The following is a 20,280-nucleotide window of genomic DNA, read 5'->3' as shown; positions in this document are numbered from 1 at the left end:
AAGACCTGGCAAATTGGGCCACTTTCCTATTCTTCTAAAGCCATAGTGCTCAAAACCATAATCTTTTCTGCTCAGTTGTACATAATAAATATTACAGATTTCACAGAAGCTGAAAAAAAGCAATTGTATACTAAACCTGTGCAATTTTTTTGGTCCAGCCAATACCAAGTTAAAAAGGAATTTCTTCAACTATCAAAGAAGCATTGGACTTCCTGTCTTAAAATTTTGCTATTTAAGCAATGCAGCTTCAAAAATCCATAAAATATTGCAGACTAATCACACATGTGCAAACCTTCTCCTGTACTACCTGGGTTTTCCATCTTCTTCTGTTTGGAGTTAATGATTACAAAGGTCCAAAAGCTGAGATTGTTCCTGAATACAACAACACTGTGCTTAACTCTGAGACTGCACTTTCTTCCCATTAAAAAAAAAAGTAAAATTTGGTATAAGGAAATCTTTAATCTCTTTTGCTGCAAAGTTCCACAGTTGGGTACTGGCAACAATACTTTGTTATCTGATTTGTTGAAGTTCCAAGGATACCCTAACAGGAGGGATCTTGCTTGGAGAATTGCATGTGGCCGGCTTCCAGTCAATACCATCAAATGGAGGTACTTTAACATCAAAGTTCCAATCTGTGACATCTGTTACCAATTGGAAACAGTAGAACATGCATTCTACAGCTGCCATCTTGCCCTGCGTATTTGGAATAGATTATGTAATGTGTTGGGCATTCCGTTGCTTACAACAGAACAGGTTATTTTCTTGCAATATCCACGACCTGTCAGCAACAGGAAAAGAATTTTGAGCTTTGTAATTAATGAATTAAAATACCATTTATGGAAGGTTAGAAAGAAACACAGATTTGAAAACCAGCGATATGACATGCAAATGCTAATAATATTGTATTGTGGAAATTTTATTTTTCAGTCAGACAATTTTTATATTTAGAAAGAAGCATTCTAGGAGATATGAAATTTATGACTAGATGGTGTAGAATCCCCCCCACACACACACACATTATGCAATAATTCACCAGGGGGGGGGATAAAATTCTGTCTATTCTTACTATGAGAGGTTTTTAAAATAGTTCCATCCACTTTATTCAATGTGGTCTTATAGTCAATCGCAGGGATGACTGGAAAGCAATCCCAGGCAAAGAAGGCCAACTCAAGGCAGTTAACCCAGACAGGGCTAACAACCACCTGAGTATCAGTCATCTTTGTGCTTTAGTTTCCATTGATCTCTTGATTGTTCATCTATATGAGATTGGTGAGAAAGAAAAACGGATAGCCTTAGGCTATATTTGATATAAAAGAGCTGAGGCCTTTTTTCTCTCTCTCATGCTGTATAAACAGTATGAGAGATAGAAAATCCTTTATCCAAACGAGTTGCCCCAGTCCTGAAAATACTTCAGGTGCAAACTTTGTTTGCTTACACTTGGTTATATTATAAATTAAAGATACCAAAAATTATATACTTGGTTTAATCCTTTATCTAAGTGTAAGCAAACAAAATTTGCACCTGAAGTATTTTCAGGACTGGGGCAACTCATATAAAGATGCTAATGACTTCACATCACTTGCCTTAGTATCTCATAATGCAAAGCACATATCCTTATGGACATGTATAATGCTATACATTATGGGAAGGAAACTGGTTTTTCGACCTTTATTGAGGTGAAAAAGTAAAGGGTTGCTCATCATAGGCCTTGAGTAGTTAGTATAGAGATGCAAGAGAGCCTGATAGTATTAGGAGAAATAAAAAACAGGCTCTCGTGCACCAATATACTAACTACTCAAGGCCTATGATGAGCAACCCTTTACTTTTTCACCTCAATAAAGGTCGAAAAACCAGTTTCTTTCCCATAATGCATAGCATTATATATGTCCATAAGGATATGTGCTTTGCATTATGAGATACTAAGGCAAGTGATGTGAAGTCATTAGCATCTTTATACGAGTTGCCCCAATCCTGAAAATACTTCAGGTGCAAATTTTATTTGTTTACACTTGAATAAAGGATTAAACCAAGTGTAAGCAAACAAAGTTTGCACTTGGAGTATTTTCAGGACTGGGGCAACTTGTTTGGATAAAGGATTAAACCAAGTACATAATTTCTTGGTATCTTTAACTTATAGTGTAACCCAGTAGAAAAACTTCCAACAACTATCTCTAATTCAGAGTATTTTAATAATACGGTGTGATACCTTTTGGCTACTCATATATGAAAATATGAGTAGCCAAAATTTCTTCTTCTGCATTACTTCAACCTGTCACTTCTGTGTCTGGCTCCTACTGATGAAATCTCAGTAAAGGTCGAAACCTTTACCATAATATATAGCATTATACATGCCCATAAGGATGTGTGCTTTGCATTATGGGATGCTAAGGCAAGTGATGTGAAGTCATCAACTTCTGTATACGAGTTGACACAGTCCTGAAAATACTTAAGGTACAAGTTTTGTTTGCTTACACATGGATAAGGATTAAACTAAGTATATAATACATGTAACATACAAAATATGTGTTAATCAACTGTTTATTATATTATTGGTAAGGCAATAGTGAGGTCAACAGGCGATTAGTAGTTAAGTTTTTGGGGAGTCCATATTACAACCAAAGCTTCCAGCTGGTGCTCACAGATGGTACCCTGCTTAGGACTCTAGAGTTGTCCACTAAGTTTCACTTTGTTTGTTTTGTGTTGCTGAGGAAGGGAAGGGAACAGAAATTAAAAAATTTTGTAGAACAGGATGGAAAAAACTGTTAAAAAAAATCATTAATCTTTGAAATATCAAACTCCATTAAATTTCATCAACGTAGAGAAGAAGTATTTGGCCAGTAAAAGCAGTCCAATTATAGTAGGAGGAAACTAGAGGGAGTTTAAAATTCCAAAGAACAGATTTTTTTTTTATAAATGTCAACAAATTTTTGGTTTGTTGCTATATATACTTTTGTCTTGCCCAGTTTTTCCACTTCAAATGGTCTGAATTGAAAACCAAAATCAAAACAACTACAAATTTGAATACTGATCATAACTCTCTGGTTGATGTATTTCTGTGCTCTCCAACCAACAAGGACTAGGAATAAAGTTCCTTGTTTTTTTTAGAATGGAGTTCCTGTAGTATTAACCCTTTACCCACCATAGTATTTAAAAAAAAAATCATTTCAACCTTTCATGGGTGAGATGCATTTAAAAAAAATCCACCCAGCCAGTACAGAATATTAATATCAGTTTGAATTGTTACACAAGATTTTGCCAATAAAAATATTCAAACAAAACCATAATTCTAAATGCTAAATGTTATTAAGTTCATCCAAAATTGTTTGTTATGATGTTCCATTAGTTATATTGAAATAATTCCCAGAATGGAGTTATTGTAATATATAATTTCAACATATTTTCCCTTTGTATTCCTTCACATCTGTGATTAAACAAAGTTGGGAGGTCTTTGTAAATTTTTATAAGGATTCTAAATACTGAATTTCAGTAAAATCTATCCACCTAAAGTCTAGGAATAACGTTTGTAAAGGTGAAACAGACAAAACAAAACCTGATAGATGCATTATGCATCTAAAATTTGTTATGAGACTAGCAGAGATAAAGGTCAGAATTTACAGATTCTCTTCACTTATCCTTTTTAGAATACAAAAAAAGCTGCAGTTTTATGTCCGTAATGAGAATAATTCCAACATGTTCTTTTCAGCTGAAGGCAACTTAGCATGTCTCATGGAGTGGCTGGGTTTTCCCTCTCAGAAACTTAGGTTGTTCATCCTGATAACAGGTAAAATGCATTGGTCATAATTCAAGAACAGTAATAAAACATTTCAGGTGATTTGTCTCTAAGACTTTGGATGAGGTATTTAGATGTTTTTCCAGTAATAAATGAGATACCAGTTTTGTAATCCAGTTAAAAAATATAATAGTGAGAAATGTGAACATGAAGAGCAGTGTCAGACAGGGAACAAATGGATGGCTATAAATTCTGCTTCTTTTATCAAAAAATTTAAATATGGGATTAGGCTTATTCTTTTATTATTACTACTAATTTTGCAATATATCAATTTAATATTTATACATCAGTTTGACATGCAGAGTATATTTATATAATTAACATGCATAACATTTTTTTTTCTTTTATTTATCTAGGCTTGCTATTTTCAAATAAGGACAGAAAAGTTGAGTCAGTTGTGATACACTTCCATTTCTTTTTAGTCACATTAGAATTTTTATATTACTTTCCTTTTCCCTCTAGTTTACTTCTTTTGGTAGCTACAGAGATTTTGTATAGCCAAAGTGTAATATTTTTGTACATATATATTTCCCCTCCCCCTTTTTTTTGAAATATTTAAAGATGGTAGCTAAGGTTGTTCTTAACCTCAGAATATATATATATATATATATTTGTAATGATAAATACTCGTGCATGTTTGTATTAAACTGTACATGTTGTTCTCTGCTCACATATAAAATAAAGTTGAAATAATTGATTTTTTTATTAATGTTCTAGTTTACTTTTTTTAACAATAAAGGTGAAAAAAAATTGCCTATAAATGTCTTAATCAACTAGGATTTAATTCATTTGAATAATAAAAATTTAATATCTTCTTTTATTTCTTATGCCTGTTTTGTAATGGATGTGCATTTTTTTTTATTCAGAATTTATCATGAAACACATACTGAACCTGAAATTTTTGCACTTATATTAGATCTATAAGGTAGATCAAATATGCCAACCTCCTTCCTTACAATTTTTCAAGAATAAAGACGCAGGCAGTTTTTCTGTCTTATTAATTATTGAACTCAATAATAATGGTAGGAGCTATTAACGGATTAAGTGAGGATGAAACCTTTGAGGCCACTTGATTTAAAGTAAATAGTTTTCACTTTGAATTTTCTATATTGGAAATTTGAATGTCCTTCATTGTGTTTTTCTTCCCCCCCCCCCCTAGATATTAAGAAAAAAAATTCATACTTTGAAAGCATATGTTCAGAAATGACTTAAATCTTAAATTATACCTATTTCAAAAAAGTCCTAGCAATAAATTTATTTATTATTGGAAACATTTACAATCTTATTTTTTGAATAAGTGCACAACAACAAAAGCTTGTTTTCTGGGATGGCTGAGGCTGCATGAAATAAGGTAGAACAGGTATTGGATAACAACTTGAAAGAAGATAAGAATATGGTATGAGAAAGGATATGTGAAAGAGAAACAGAAATAAAGATAATGAGCACATTGCTAAGCTAATAACATTAGTGAGCAGAGATGGAGAGCTACGATGGAAAAGTAATTCAGTGCATATAGTCTGTGCAGAAGAGTTAACCATTCAGGTTATAAGAGTTATTTGAATATGCATCAAACCAGGTGGTTAGTTGTTATTCTAATTATTTTGAAAGTTTATTTTTCACTTGGTTAGACTATAATAAATTTAGTTTAATCCTTTATCCAAGTGTGAGCAAACAAAGTTTGCACCTGAAAATATCTTCAGGACTGGGGTCAGGTAGTACAACACCAGGCAACAGCAAAGTGGGCCAAGCTAACATCACTGCTATCTCAGTATCTCCCATAATGCAAAACACATCTCCTTGCAGATATGTATAATGTTATGCATTAAGGGAAGGGCCACTACCTAGACTAGTTTCGATCTTTATTGAGGTCTCTTCAGTGGGAGCCAGGCCCAGAAGTGGAGATACCAGGCAGAAGCAATGGCGAGGTCATCTTTACCTATAGGAGTTGCCAAAAGGTGTGCCACCTTTTTATTAAATTACTCTGGATTTAGAGAAATATGTTGAAAGTTTATTTTTCACTTGGTTAGACTATAATAAATTTAGTTTAGTCCTTTATCCAAGTGTGAGCAAACCTATAGGTAAAGATGACCTCGCCATTGCTTCTGCCTGGTATCTCCACTTCTGGGCCTGGCTCCCACTGAAGAGACCTCAATAAAGGTCGAAACTAGTCTGGGTTATGGCCCTTCCCTTAATGCATAACATTTATAAATATCCACAAGGAGATGTGTTTTACATTATGGGAGATACTGAGATAGCAGTGATGTTAGCTTGGTCCACCTTTGCTACGAGTTGCCCAGTGTTGTACTACCTGACCTCAGTCCTGAAGATATTTTCAGGCGCAAACTTTGTTTGCTCACACTTGGATAAAGGATTAAACTAAATTTATTATATTCTTATTATTACCAAAGCCAGCCATAAAGTTAGGGACTCAAAGGAGGCCACATATCACCCATGCTAGCTGTCATAGCATTTCTTGTATTCATTGACACCAGCTGCACTCTTTACCTCCAGAAGTCGCTCTTACACATAGATTTTCACCATTCCTTCCATCATGATCCAGTTTCCCTGACTGTCTATTTTGGGTCTTATACCAATAAGTAATTTCTGCAAGCTCCTGATACCAAATGCATTCAATTGCAGACTGTTCTTGTTATCTAAATCCATTCTGCCCTCAAATTCACAGCCATTCCTTCTACATAGCCCACACTTTGAACTGTTTGCCGTCATAGCCCTTCTTCTTAATTCAGTACCATAGTATCATCTCTTGTATTTATTGCCATAATCATTTGTACCTGTTGAAAACTACCATCTCTTTTACTTTTTTGCCTTCATTAAATTTAAAACTTCCCTTTTTGGCTCCCAGAAAACCTGAAGTAATTCTCAGTTATCAATGTCATGTTTTATAATTAAATCACCATACCATATAACATCTTATATTCTACTTTACTTAACTAATTATCATTTCCCACTAATATCTTATCCACTTCAGTGATAAGTGGATAAGATATTAGTGAGACCACTTCTTGACTTTTTCTAATTCCCACATCATCTGTCCAAAAATTTGTTTTATTCTCAAGATTTTGAAAGTTAATTTATGTTCAATATCTTCATTAATTTCAATACTGGCATTTTGCTATTCATTGGGGCAGGCCTTCTTGATTTTTAACTTAAGTATTCAAGTAAATGTTCCTTTTTTGTTGTTGTTGTCTCCATTGTTCTTGTGCTTTTTTTGGAAGCATATGTTCACAGGAGGGTTAAACAAACCTTTCACAATATAGCCTTAAACACAACCATTAGGAGAGCTCAAAGAGAACCAGAAATAGAGGGAGAAGGGGAATTTTCATGCATGTTCACTTATCAGAATCATCAGGAATTAAGTTGATGAATTTTTAGCACTGATAAATGAAATTAGTCCAAAAATTATCACCATCAGCAAGACTAGGCCAGCATGCCCCATAGCATGGGACATGTTCACCCAGAAGTACATGAAAGGTCCTTAAGGTATACTTTTTTTTTTGTCATAAATAAGTGCAGTTCTCTATTCTATAATTTTTCAATACCTAAAAAATCCCAAAGGACATTTTAAACTAAAAGTGTGTGTTGCCATTTATTAAATGACCTCTGTTAGGGCTACATTTGGTTGACAACACAATTGCTTTCTAACTGCATGGTTCAAGTTATTTGAATTTAAAATTTTATGACAAACAGTTTGAACTACACAACTTCCTGCCAAATTTCATTTGTCTCATTAAAAATTTAAATTTCATAATTGTTGTTTCTACTGTATTACAGGAATTCATGTATCTAAAAATGTATTTAATGATTTTTTAAAAAAAAATCGTTTTATGTTTGTAAATTATGTATGGCTGAGAAAGGATGCACCAGGGTTACTAAAATTTTTAAAAGGTGTACATGAGTACTAAAAGTTTGAGAAATACTGTACTAGTGTAACAAATGATGGCTTCAATGATTTAGGAGAGCTCAAAGAGAACCAGAAATAGTAGGATAAGGGGAATTAACTAACGATTATAAAGGAATAAAATCCACCCAGATATATATCAAATGGGTATAGGCAATGAATTTGAAAATGTTTGGTATATGAAGTAGAGATTAACAGGACAGAATGCATAGTCTCATGCTGCAGAACATAGTAGAATTGTTCAATGAACATTTTATTGGAGTATTTCATCCTGGAGGAGTTAGTTTTAATGCTAGAGGGATAGGCTGATTTGAACTATGATTATATAGACTGAAGGGAAGAGAAAGCTTGCAAAATGAGGGAAAGAGAATTTATAACATTTAATGAGGAATAATTACCATAAATAGCATATTATGGAAGAATTTGGGATCTAGCGTGTAGTTATTTTGCCTCCAGTTGGAGAGAGTGATTATGAAGTTCTAAATTGATTGGGAGGTGAGAAATCATGGAATAAAAGAAAAAAGCATATGTGAAACTATAAACGTGATTATGATAGGCATGAAAATCTGGCATGATGGAAGAACTATGAAACTACTTAGCCATACAAGTGAAAGGAAATTCTATTTTTTTTTTTAACTATGTAGTAAGTATAGGAGGGGGTAATGGTTGTGGGAGAATAATCTTAGTGCATGTAGTGGAAAGCAGAAATAGGCTTTAGAAATAGTTGAGTTGTTAGGCAGTCACTTTAGTAAGGTATAGATCCATTAACTATCTGGATGCTCAGGTGGAACTAAATAAATGAATAGAAATGAGTTTTTATGTTACTCCCACTCACTAAAGCTTATTTGCAAACCTATAGTACATTTTACACTATGGGCAGGCTAGGGATATTTTACTATCTATTTTTATAAATTTTATATATATATATATATTTTTTTTTTTTCATAGTCCAGAAACCCTGCTCTAGAGACCAAACATGGAACTTTTTCAAACCTCCAATAAGTGGGGAAGTGGTCTCACACCGTGCGATGAAATTCATCTTCCACCCATAGGATTCCCAGTTTATATCGGCTGCTGACGGGTATCCATAGAGGGCACCCTACCTACTTAGGAGTCTAGTCTTTCGTCCACATGTTTCAGTTAGTTTTGTGTTGACTGTGTGTGTTACAAGTTTCATTTTGTACTCTCTGACAATGTCTGTAATTGAGATGAAATATTGGAAGCATTAAATACTACTTTTAATCATTTCTTGGTGCTATTTCACTCCATTAAACTTATCATGAGTGCAAGGTTATGCATATTAGACTGAAAACATTCCAAGCAGAGTATTATATTCATGGGAATTTGCCAATGAAGCTAGAGAGTGGGGGAGGGGATATTTGACAATGTTAGTTTAGTGGCTGTGTTGCTAAGATAATTATCACATCAGATAACTAATGTTGAGAGAACACTATGTTGCAGGAATTAAGGACGCTATTTTCTCACTTCACAAGGTTTTCATAAGATACATCTTTACTGCAGTGCTCAGAGGAGATAAATAGATGAAAAGATCCATTGGCAAGTAAATGAGATATTTGGTATAGAATTATGCATGGCTAAACAAACAAGTACTTATAGAAACATAAGTTGGTAAGAGGATATTATAGTTATTAGATACTAGTGAAATTTTACAATTCATTGCAAGTGGAGGAGAGAACTCAAGGACTTCCCTAAAAGCCAAGTAAGAGTATGATTAGAAAGCATACGAAGTCCAGGTTCTTGTCATAGCATGTGAGTGTATATTTGGTGAATGTTTTTAAAGAATGTGGATGGTAGAGTGGCGTACTCTCCCACGAGTCCTTGGAAATGTTGCATAATAATAATAAACAATAATATTGGCTCTGAAATGAAAATGAATCATTGAAGGAAGAGAATAGCATAGCTTGACTCAAAATGTAGTAAAACAAAATTGATGATTCTAGATAGGAATCATAATGGAAATACTTCAGGAATACTTATTAACATAAACAATATTGATCAGTTTATCTATCTGAACTCATTGATCTCTGTCAATGGGAGTCATATGGAGGAAGTAAGAAGATGAACTATAATGAGAAGATCTACAATGACTTAGCTCACAAAGATATGAAATAATAGAAAAATATCAACACAAAGATCAGACTGTTCACATCCTTGGTCTTCTCTGTGGTTCTTTATAGCTTAGCATCTTGAGCAGTGGAGATTAATTGAATCGTGAAATGTGTCTCTACAACATGGTGGAGAGAAGAATCAGACATTTTGGACAGATCTGAAGAAGAGAGGAAGAAAAGATTGAAAAGCTCTTCCTTCAGGGCAGGATGTCAAGGAGTTAGAGGAAGAAGCAGAGCCCATGGAGATAGCTGGATTAAATTCCTACTCTTATTAGACTAAAGTTGGAGAAGCACTTTGAATGACAAAAGACAGAGATAGGTAGAGAAGACTAACACAGCAGATCACAAGTCTTCAGTCATGAGGAGACTGACTAAAAGAGAATATTGTCACTGTTGAAACACACACACATATAAAACATGGCTAGTTGTTAGTAATTTAATTATTCCATCTGCCTTCTTTTCCCTCTGAGCCTGGCATTCAATTGTTTTAGAATAGAATAATTTCAGGTATTTGCTAATTATTTTATAAATAGATATTTGCTGTTCTGTTTTCTGGATATCAGAATTTTTTATTTTCCCTGATTTTTTTTTAGTCACTTTATGCAAGTAAAGGCATTCAAAGGATTAGAAGTATACAACAGTTTTTCATTAAAGTTTAGTTGATTTGTATTTAGTGATTCTGAGAAAGCAGCAGGAGAAGTCATCAAAGTACTGCAAATAGAAATTGAAAGACATGTAATTTTCCGGAAGGACAGAAATCTGAAAAGAAGGGGGGGGGGTGCTGTTAATGTTTGCAGAGGAATTGTGTCCACAAAGTGTGGGAGTTGATAGTGCATACACAGATTTTGTATCTGTATGGTGTGAAGTTGAAATTAACAGGCTAGTATATCTGATAGAATGCTGCTATAGGCCAGGGAATATAAAAAGTAAATAGAGTAGGAGTGAAATGGATGAACAGTGAAATCAAGCAAGCTGTGCTGAAAAAGAAAATGCTATGGAGGAGGTACAAGACAGTAGGTGGTGATCAGATCCATGAAGAGTATAAAGTGCAGGCTAGAAAGTTGACGAGCATGGTAAAGAAAGGAAAAGTGCAGTGAGAGATTGGCTAGTCAGGCCAAAGTTAACTCAAGGGAATTTTTCTGCTATATAGCAAGCAAGAGAAGAAATAATTATGGCAGGTTGACACTGTTGGATAGTCATGGCAGCAGAATAACAGTTGCAGAGGATAAAGTGGAGTTATTGAACAAGCACTTTATCAGTGTATATCATACTGGTGTAAATGATGCAGTGCCATATATAGAAGGGAGGCAAGTATTAGAAGAATTCAAAGGGAAAGAATCAGAGGTATATATGTTAATAAGGCTGTAGAAATGAATGACATATCACCACATATTCTTAAGGAATGTGCAGCACAGTTGGCTATGCCCTTGACCTGGTTATTTAATGAGTAGGGTAGAGTTCCTAATGAGTGGAAAGAAGACAAAATAGTACCACTCTGCAAGCATGGGTCTAGGACAGAAGTTTCCAATTATAGACCAGTGTATAACTGTGGTGGTGGTCAAGGTGTTGGAGAGATTGGTTAGGAATAGAATACAGGATTGTGTAGATGGTCAGCATGGATTTGTAAAGGGTAGGTCCTGTTTTAGCAATTTATATGCATTTTATGATAATGTAGCAAGTGTGTTAGATAAGAGAGAATCATATATATATAGTAATATTCTTGGACTTTGCAAATTAATCATTTGATAGATTACCACATAAGTTGGTGTGATATTGGTTAGATGGATCAGAGATCGACTCTCTGAATGATACTAGCAGGTTATGTATGATGGAGCAGTGTCTCAGAAAAGGAGGGTAACCAGTGATGTGCCCAGCATTCTATTCTTGGCCCCTGCTGTTTAACTTGTTTGTAAACAATATATTGTGGACTGAGTTGGGGATCTTCAGTTATTTGTTGATGATGCAAAGTTGGGGAGTATTATAAGTAGCACTGCTGATGTTAATTTCCTTCAGGAAGATTTGAACAGACTTTTTACTTGGACAAAGGAGTAGGGTTGTAGTTTTAATATCAATAAGTGCAAGTTGTTGCATTTTGGAGTGCAGAAATATAAGGCTGCGTACTATATCCACAGTACTGTACTGCAGGAAGTCGGATGAGATTCAAGATTTGGGAGTGATTGCTGACAGGAGACTGAAGTTTAGAAGGCATATTGCCAATGTTGCAAAGGCTGCACATTGTAGTACTGCTATGATAAGAAGTACTCTAACATGTAGGAATAAGGAAGTGGTTGTGCCACTGTATAAAGTACTAGTCAGACCACACTTGGACTATTGTGCTCAAATCTGGTCACCTGGTTTTCAGTGTGATGTGGCGACATTGGAGAGAGGGTCCAGCCCCAAGTGACTAAGACAACATCAGGACTTTGGACTCTCTCCATAGCCACTGCTGGCTATGGAGAGAAGTTGGAAAATGTAGATTGCAGAGTTTAGTGGATAAGAGGAAAAGAGGTGATATAATAGAGACATTTGAGTTAGTGAGAGGATTTTATTGGATTAATCCAGATTAGATTATAAAAAGAGCAGAAGACGAGAGGGGAAAAATCAGAAGTCATCCCTGGAAGTTATGTAAGAGTGTAGTGAAGAGAGTGTGAATAGATTTTTTATATGGAGAATTGTCAATGAATGGAATGCATTACCAGAACGTGTTGTTAATGAAAGGAGTGTTAAGGATTTTAAGATTTGGTATGATAAATATGTTGTCAGGTGTGAATGACCCCCCCCCCCCCACACACACACACAATGTGTCTGCCGACTCCATGGAGGATGCAATAATAATAATTAGAATTATCTTTCCTGTGAAGTCTTATTAAAATGTTTGTGACATTGTGTAAAGATGTTTTGTTTCAAAAGTGCACATATTTTGTGAAATGACTGGAACTAGATTATATAAAAAAAAATAATTAATTTAAGATGGGCAATAAATTCTTGTGCATACAATTAGGAGAAAACTAATTAAAATAAAATACAAAAAAAAGGGGAGGGGTAACCAACCATCTTAAAGTTCATTAAGTCAGCAAAGTGTAATTGAACACATTAATCCACAAAGCTGTAATTTATTTCCAGAGCAGTGCAATATTTGTGGTAAATAATTTCAAGCACTTGCCTCATAAAATTTTGCATTTTTACAGTGATATTGGAGATTTCTCATTTTGTCCTGTCATTATTATATTAAAAAGGAACCTGGAGTTTTAAATCATACTTGATGTGTTTGACTAAATACTGTGTAAGAAACTGTATTTCTTGCTTTCATAAAAACTGGCTCTGAAAAACACCTAAACAACTGTTAATTCAGTTAAGTGTACTGAATGCAAAAGATTATCACAACTTATAGAAGTAAATAATGGCTTACTTTTTATCCATGTTATTTCAACTATGGTGCTCTTCACATCCATGTTTTGGTCAACATCTACATTCATAATGGCCAGTAGGGAGATTAAATTGAAAATTATCAGTTTTAATGCTCCACAAGTTTAAAACCTAAGTACAAGGACATTTTTGCAGATCATGAGTTGATTTCTCAGAAGATTAATTTAATAACTTTATGAATTTACATTCATAGAATGTTTTATATTTGCAAACAGCAAATTTTATGAAACTCTGGCAAACATAGAATTCATATACAAACTGTGGTGACATTGAGTATAAAAGGAGGAATAGAAGTGGTCTCATTGCATGTTTTCTTAGAACATAATGAAATGGATTGGTCCTCCACCTCAGTGACTTATCAAAGACTGTCCCTTTCAAGTATGCTTAAGAAATGTCCAGGTCTTCATTCTTCATGTCATTTCAAAGGTTAATACATTTATGCAACCTTTCAGATTTCCATGATGCTAATAACTATCTAAAAATCTTGCACAACAATGTACATTTTACACTTCACGTGGTCATGTGTCAGTGGTAAAATGTATGAGTTTATTCCATCATATCTCACCCTGATAAACATACTAATATATTAGTCACAGATTAAGAGAAGCTTATGACTAGTTACATAGTTGAATATGCAACTAGGACATATCAGGCAAACCAGATTGCCTTGGTTGCACCTGACTAGTGATATATTTGGTTAATTGGTGAGCCAGCACTAAAGTTTTAAGCCCTGTAGATGAAAATCATATATGACTTAAGACATTCACAAACATCCTCCATACACACAGGAGATTCAATTGCAGTCTACTGGTTGGAAAGCATAATACTCTATACACTTGACCAGTCAAATCTGAATGGCAAGTAATAGTCCAATTTGGAAGAAACCTCCAGTGAGTCAGCCAATGGAGGCCACGTACCACCAACAGGCATACCTTTACGTGAATTCACTCACCACCTCCAAAAGTAAGCCATTCCAGTCACGCACTGCTCTATGTGAGAAAAATCTAGGTGCTCATCCCTTTCTTGACTGTATTCACTCCCAACTTCTGGATGTCCTTTTCCCACCTTTCATAAAATTAAAAATTCCCTCTAATGGTATCCTATATGACCCTTTCAGAAGTTTGAAGGTCTATCATATCACATCTTTCTCCTGTTTGCTAGTGTCTCCAAGCCACAAATTTTAAATCTACCCTAATAATCTACATGCCTGAGTATATCAGTATCATCTTGAACACACTCAACCACTGTATCTGCATCACCATAGAACCCAGATATGCACATATTAGTCCAGGTGTCGTCATATCAAGGCCTTGTAAAGAGGCAAAATAACTTCCTTATCCTTACATGTCAGTGTTTATTTTAGCATTGCACTTATCCTCTGGGTTGTATTTGCAATCTTTGGTATATCAGTTGTTTCTAGCATAATCCCTCCAATATAATATACCATTGAATATCTCATTGCTTCATAGTATACACAACTTAACTAATGCTGAACTGTGAGAGCCATTTCCATATGGCCACAATTCCAGCCTATTCAAATCATTCTGCAGGTGCTGCATGTTATCCTGCCTATCTTTGCATCATCAGCTGTATATCACCAGTCAAATCCTTTGCAATGTCATTAATGTAAAGGAGTGATTTCTGCCATACACAACTGATCACCTTAAACATTGCACTCCTGCTTCTCCTATACACCACTTTTTGATCTGTCAGTCAGCCATCCTTTTATCTATGCTAAAAGTTTATAATCCAATTCCATATCCTCAAACTTATGCACCAGACTTTCATTCTGTATCCTGTCAAAAGCATTGGCAAAGTACAAAAAAGCATTCATGGTATATCTATTCCCCTTGTCTAACTCAACAGTAACATTATATAAAATGTGAACAAGTTGCTTGAACATGACATTCCCTTAGTAAGCCCATGCTGTTCTTTGCAAAGTATAGATTCTCTGTGAACCCATCTGTATGCAAACTCTTACCAACTTTTCCAAAATCTTTACCACCATTCTAGAGATGTTGATAGTTAGATACATCAGTTTTTGCATCATTTTTGTGCAATGGAATTATCATATATGTTTTTCACTCCCGTGGAATCTAACCTGTTCTGAGACTGAAATTTATAGTTTCAATCAGTTCAGCAAACATGCTTTTATTGATATGATAATCTCATCAGCCCCTACTGCTGAATTCATATTCAGTTTATGCAACAGCTGTAGTATCCTTCTTCATACACAAGATAGTAGCTCTTAGCAAAGTGGCACTCATTAGTTGAATAAACAGTCTCTTTTGTATCTATCACCTGTATTCAGCAAAGTTACTTTTTCACATTCATTCTTTCTTTTACTAGCAGCATAATGACAATTCTTTGGATTGTCTTTAACTTAAAGCCGGTTTCTTTTCATACAATATGTGTAACTTTTTTGGCCTGCACTTCATGATTTTCATAGCTGACATTACCCTTACGAACACAGTATTCCTTCCACATCATCCTTTTAAGAATCTCTTTCTTGGTAAGATTGCACATCTCTATTTATTCTTTAAACTTTTTTTATTAGAACACAAGCCTTAAAACCTCAATGAGCTATACAAACTCATCAGGAACAGGCTTTTACAAGCATCCATGTCCATGGCGGTATTCAAACCCCCACGTTGGTTGGAGAGCAGGCATGCTATCCAACTGTAAGGACACATTTGTATATTGCATCATTTAAGTATTTTAAAATGCTTCCCATGTAGAAACCGATACTATGGGCCAAACCTAGTATACTCATAAAACTCCAGTAAAACAAATTTGTGTCTATGAACCCACAGAAGGTTTTAATAAGGTAGAAGTGGAGAAACTCTTTGAGGCAGCTGACACACAAAAGTTAATTCTTGTTGGAAATCTAAGCAGAAAATGGTTACCAGGCATACAGAAATGTTTGGGGAAAATTTGGAGAAAAGAACAAAGTTAATAATTATAAGTACCTGCTGCATTTCTGTTCAGGAAATGGACTAGTTACTACTAATATCATGCTTGAACATAAAGGTATGCACAAATTCATGTGGAAAGAAGATGCAAGAAATGCTATATGGTATTGTTGATAGTAATTGATATCTTCACTGGTTCAGGACTCGAGTACACAGAGGATTTGAAATCTGAAGTGATCACAATTTAGTTTTGAGCAGAATAAAATTGAACATTATATTGATAAGAAAGCATTAAAACAATTCAAAGTTGAGTAGCTTTCAGAGATGAAATGGAGATTCAACGCAGACACTGAAGAATTCACTGATTTGACCAAACAGGCATTTAATTTTTCTATGAGAATTCTATTGTGGACTCATTTAAAGAGGCAGTGAAGAAATAGAAGAATGGATAATGAAAGTTTCTGGCAATTAAGATAGCTTATCCTCTGAGAGAAAACAAAGAGAAATATAAGAAAACTAGCTAAACAGTTGTGGGAAGACTTGGTAAGAACATAGAAAATAAATACAACAAGTGACAAACAATTGTTTCCTACTCATTGTATTTATTTTGTTTAAAAAGCTTACAAATGGAGGAAAGAGTACAGTGAAAAGGAAATCGGATCGTAAAGGTGATATAAAAAGTGAAGAAAAAGATATTCTACATATCTTCAATAATTGCTTTGAAATATTGCTAAATGAAACAAATAGTGAAAGCAAGGTGATAGAAAACATTCAAGAGGAATGTAATTAGGAGTATATATATATATCAATACTTCTCATCTTCCTTTGACCCTCTTTTACCTTACCGTGTCGAGGGTTTATTAATCATCAGACCTCATACCGTTCACAGGATAAGGTGGTCACCCTACGCCCCAGTGTATCCTATGTCCGTAGTGTTGAGTTCTCAAGGCCGGTTTGCTTACTTTGTAGGATGAAAAAACCCCATGATAAACTGGGGAAAAACTCTGCTGCCCAAGACCGGCTAACGTGGCTAAGGCTGAGGAAAATCCTCAGCTCCTCATGTCACCGACAGGAATTAAACCTAGGACACTTCTTCCCCAGGCATATGGTTACAACGTGCACAGCCACTAGGCTAACCATGCAGACATATCAATGAGTAGAAAATGAATATCTTCAGTAGGAAAAAAAAAAAAAAAAATGAAAAACCTAAAATGATAAAATGCAGCTAGAGTATATTTTATTGAACTAGAAATGCTCAAATATAGAGGTGTAAAAGTTTTACAATAGCCATACTGCATAATTCAGGAAGCCTGATTGAGGGTTGAATTCCAAATGACTAGAGAAGAGCTCTTATAGTAATCATCTATAAAAAAGAGAAATAAAACAACGTGAGAATTAGGAATTTTCCTACTGAGTGTAAGATTTATGCAAGTATACTTCAGAAATGGCTGAGGAAACTTGGAGAAGAACATGACTCGGGCCAGATAGAGGTTGTCAGGATCAGTATTTAAGTTTTGTAGATCTGGAAAAGGCATGTGACAAAAGTACAAGAAAAAGCTGCTCAAAATGATAATTATACGTGTAAATGGGACATATTAAGCAATACATAGCCTAAATTTCAGTAGTAAGTCAGCAGTTAGAATTGAAGGAGGTAACTGGAAGATGATTTGATGTTAAATCAGGTGTCAGACATGGATGTGCATTATCTCCACTGTTATTTATCATCTGTACAGATCACATTATGAAGGAAAGTGGCATTAAACCTGATATCAAAATTGGAGATTTAAATCTCAGCTCTTTACTTTATGCAGATGTACTCTTAAATAAATCCAGTACAAGTCTGCAGGATTTTCTGACCAAATTTAATAAATGTAATAAATTTGGTATGAAAACAGGCAGAAACATTGAAAACATCACTTGCATGTAAATGGAGAAACTATAGAACAACTAAAACATTTCAATTATTTAGGCACAATTTTTATTTATGATAGCAAATTGAATTTAGAAATACACAGAATTAGCAAATCTGGCATGTAGAAAATCATCATCAAATTCCTGCCATGTACCCTCAAGGGGTGTACAGGATATGATAATACTACATGAAAAAAATTACATCATTACTAACTTCCTATCTACAATTTTCCTCCAAATCAGTCTGTTACTTGTCAAGACTCCAACATTATCAGATCTTATATTTCTATCGTCTAAGGCACTTTGTACCGTATCAATCCAGCTATATCTTGGTCTTCCTCTGGGTTGTTTTGCTGCCAACCTGGCAGAGAACACTTGTTTTGCTAATCCTTCCTCACCCATTCTGTTTAAGTCACCATACCACCTGAGATTAGTTCTGCTAACGCATTCCTGGATGCTGACAATGTCAAGTTCTTTCCTAATATCGTCGTTTTTAATATGATATTGCCATTGATGCTATCCGTTCACCCCTATAATCTTTCTCAGGACTCTCATATCTGCGGTCTCTAGTCATTGGTCAAGTGTTTTACTTCTGACCCAGCTCTCAGATCCATAAGTTAAAACCGGTTTGAACACAGTCTTGTATACAGCTAATTTAGTGTTCCAACTAATTTCTCTCTTATTCCATATGAATTTATTCAATTGACTTCCCACCATACCAGCTTTACTGATTCTGTTGTCTATTTCTATATTTAATTTACCATCTTCAGTAAAAATCGTGCCTAAGTAGCTGAAATGTTTTACTTGTTCCACAGGTTCTCCATTCACAACACAGTTGACATTTTCAATGATTCTGCCTATTTTCATTGTCTTTGTCTTTTTATTGCTGACCTTCATACCATATCTATTACAACAGCTATTCAATTTAGTCAGAGAATCTTGCAAACTTGTAGCAGATTTATTTAGAAGTATAACATCATCCGCATAAAGCTGACATTAACATCTCCAATTTTGATATCATGTTTAATACCACTTTCCTTCATAATGTGATCCATATAGATAATGAATAACAGAGGGGAAAATGTACATCCTTGTCTCACACCAGATTTAACATTAAACTATCTTCTGTACTTCCTTCAATTCTAACTGCTGACTTACAACTCAAATAAAGACTAAGTATTGCTTGATATAATGCCCCATTGACATCATATAACTGTAGGGTATTGAATAGCTTCTCTCTTGGCACCTTGTCATGTGCCTTTTCCAGATCTACAAAACTTAAATACAGATCTTTGTTATATTCCCATGCTTTCTCGACTATTTGTCGTAAAGTGAAGATCTGATCCTGACAGCCTCTATTTGGCCTGAATCCAGCTTGTTCTTCCACAATTCTTCTCAACCGTTTCTCAAGTATACTTGCATAGATCTTGCCAGGAACACTCAGTAGGGAAATACCTCTGTAATTCTCACATTCAGTTTTATTTCCCTTTTTATACATGGGTATTATGAGAGCTCTACTCTGATTGGAGTAGAGCTCTCATAGTACCCATCGGGAATTCGTCCCTCTGTCCAGGCTTTCTGAACTATGCAGTGCAGCCACTGTAAGACGCTTATATCACCATACTTCAGCATTTCTGGTCGAATATAATCTACTCCTGTTGCCTTTCCACATTTCAAGCCTTTGATTGCTTTTTCTACTTCAAGTATGGATATATATTCCTGACTGCATGCCTGGGCAGTGTTTTTTACCACTGTGCTGTCAATACTGCTTGTTTCATTTAGCAGTTTTTCAAAGTAATTACTCCATACTTCAAGGATATCTTTTTCTCCCGTTTTCATGTCACCTTTATCATCTCTAACTCCTTTTACAGCATCTTTCCTCCATTCCTAAGCTTCTTCAACAACTTCCAGAATATTTTGCCACCTTCTTGATATTTATTTTCTATATTCTTGCCAAAGTCTCCCATGACTTTTGTTTAGCATTCTTGCATTTGTCTCTATATTCTCTAAGAGCACAAGCTGACTTATTTGACAGGAACTTTTGATATGCTTTCTTCTTTTCCTTCACTGCCTCTTTAACTTCCTGTGTCCGCCAGGGAGTTCTGATTTTTTTATCCTTGCAGACGACCTCACCACATGCCTCTCTGGCAGAATCAATCAATGTTTTCTTCAGAGTTTGCCACTGAATCTCCA

The 20,280-nt window shown here is 34.9% G+C and overlaps 1 protein-coding gene across 3 annotated transcripts in view; it reads left to right on the top strand.

Annotated features, from left to right (window-relative positions):
- Als2 (Amyotrophic lateral sclerosis 2) overlaps positions 1 to 4,342 on the top strand; it is a 550,533-nt gene extending 546,191 nt beyond the window's left edge. For all 3 annotated transcript variants that reach the window (XM_090415655.1, XM_090415656.1, XM_090415654.1), the window contains one exon: positions 4,147 to 4,342. In XM_090415655.1, the coding sequence (XP_090271781.1) occupies positions 4,147 to 4,191 (45 nt within the window). In that variant the 3' untranslated portion in view covers positions 4,192 to 4,342. The remainder of the gene's footprint in view (positions 1 to 4,146) is intronic.
- Positions 4,343 to 20,280: the final 15,938 nt, after the last annotated feature.

The sequence above is a fragment of the Typopeltis vanoorti genome, chromosome 3 (genome assembly GCF_054136105.1).
Source record: "Typopeltis vanoorti isolate ZY-2024b chromosome 3, IOZ_Tvanoo_1.0, whole genome shotgun sequence".
In the NCBI taxonomy this organism is placed as follows: Eukaryota; Metazoa; Arthropoda; class Arachnida; order Uropygi; family Thelyphonidae; genus Typopeltis; species Typopeltis vanoorti.
This window is presented reverse-complemented; position numbering and strand designations above follow the sequence as displayed.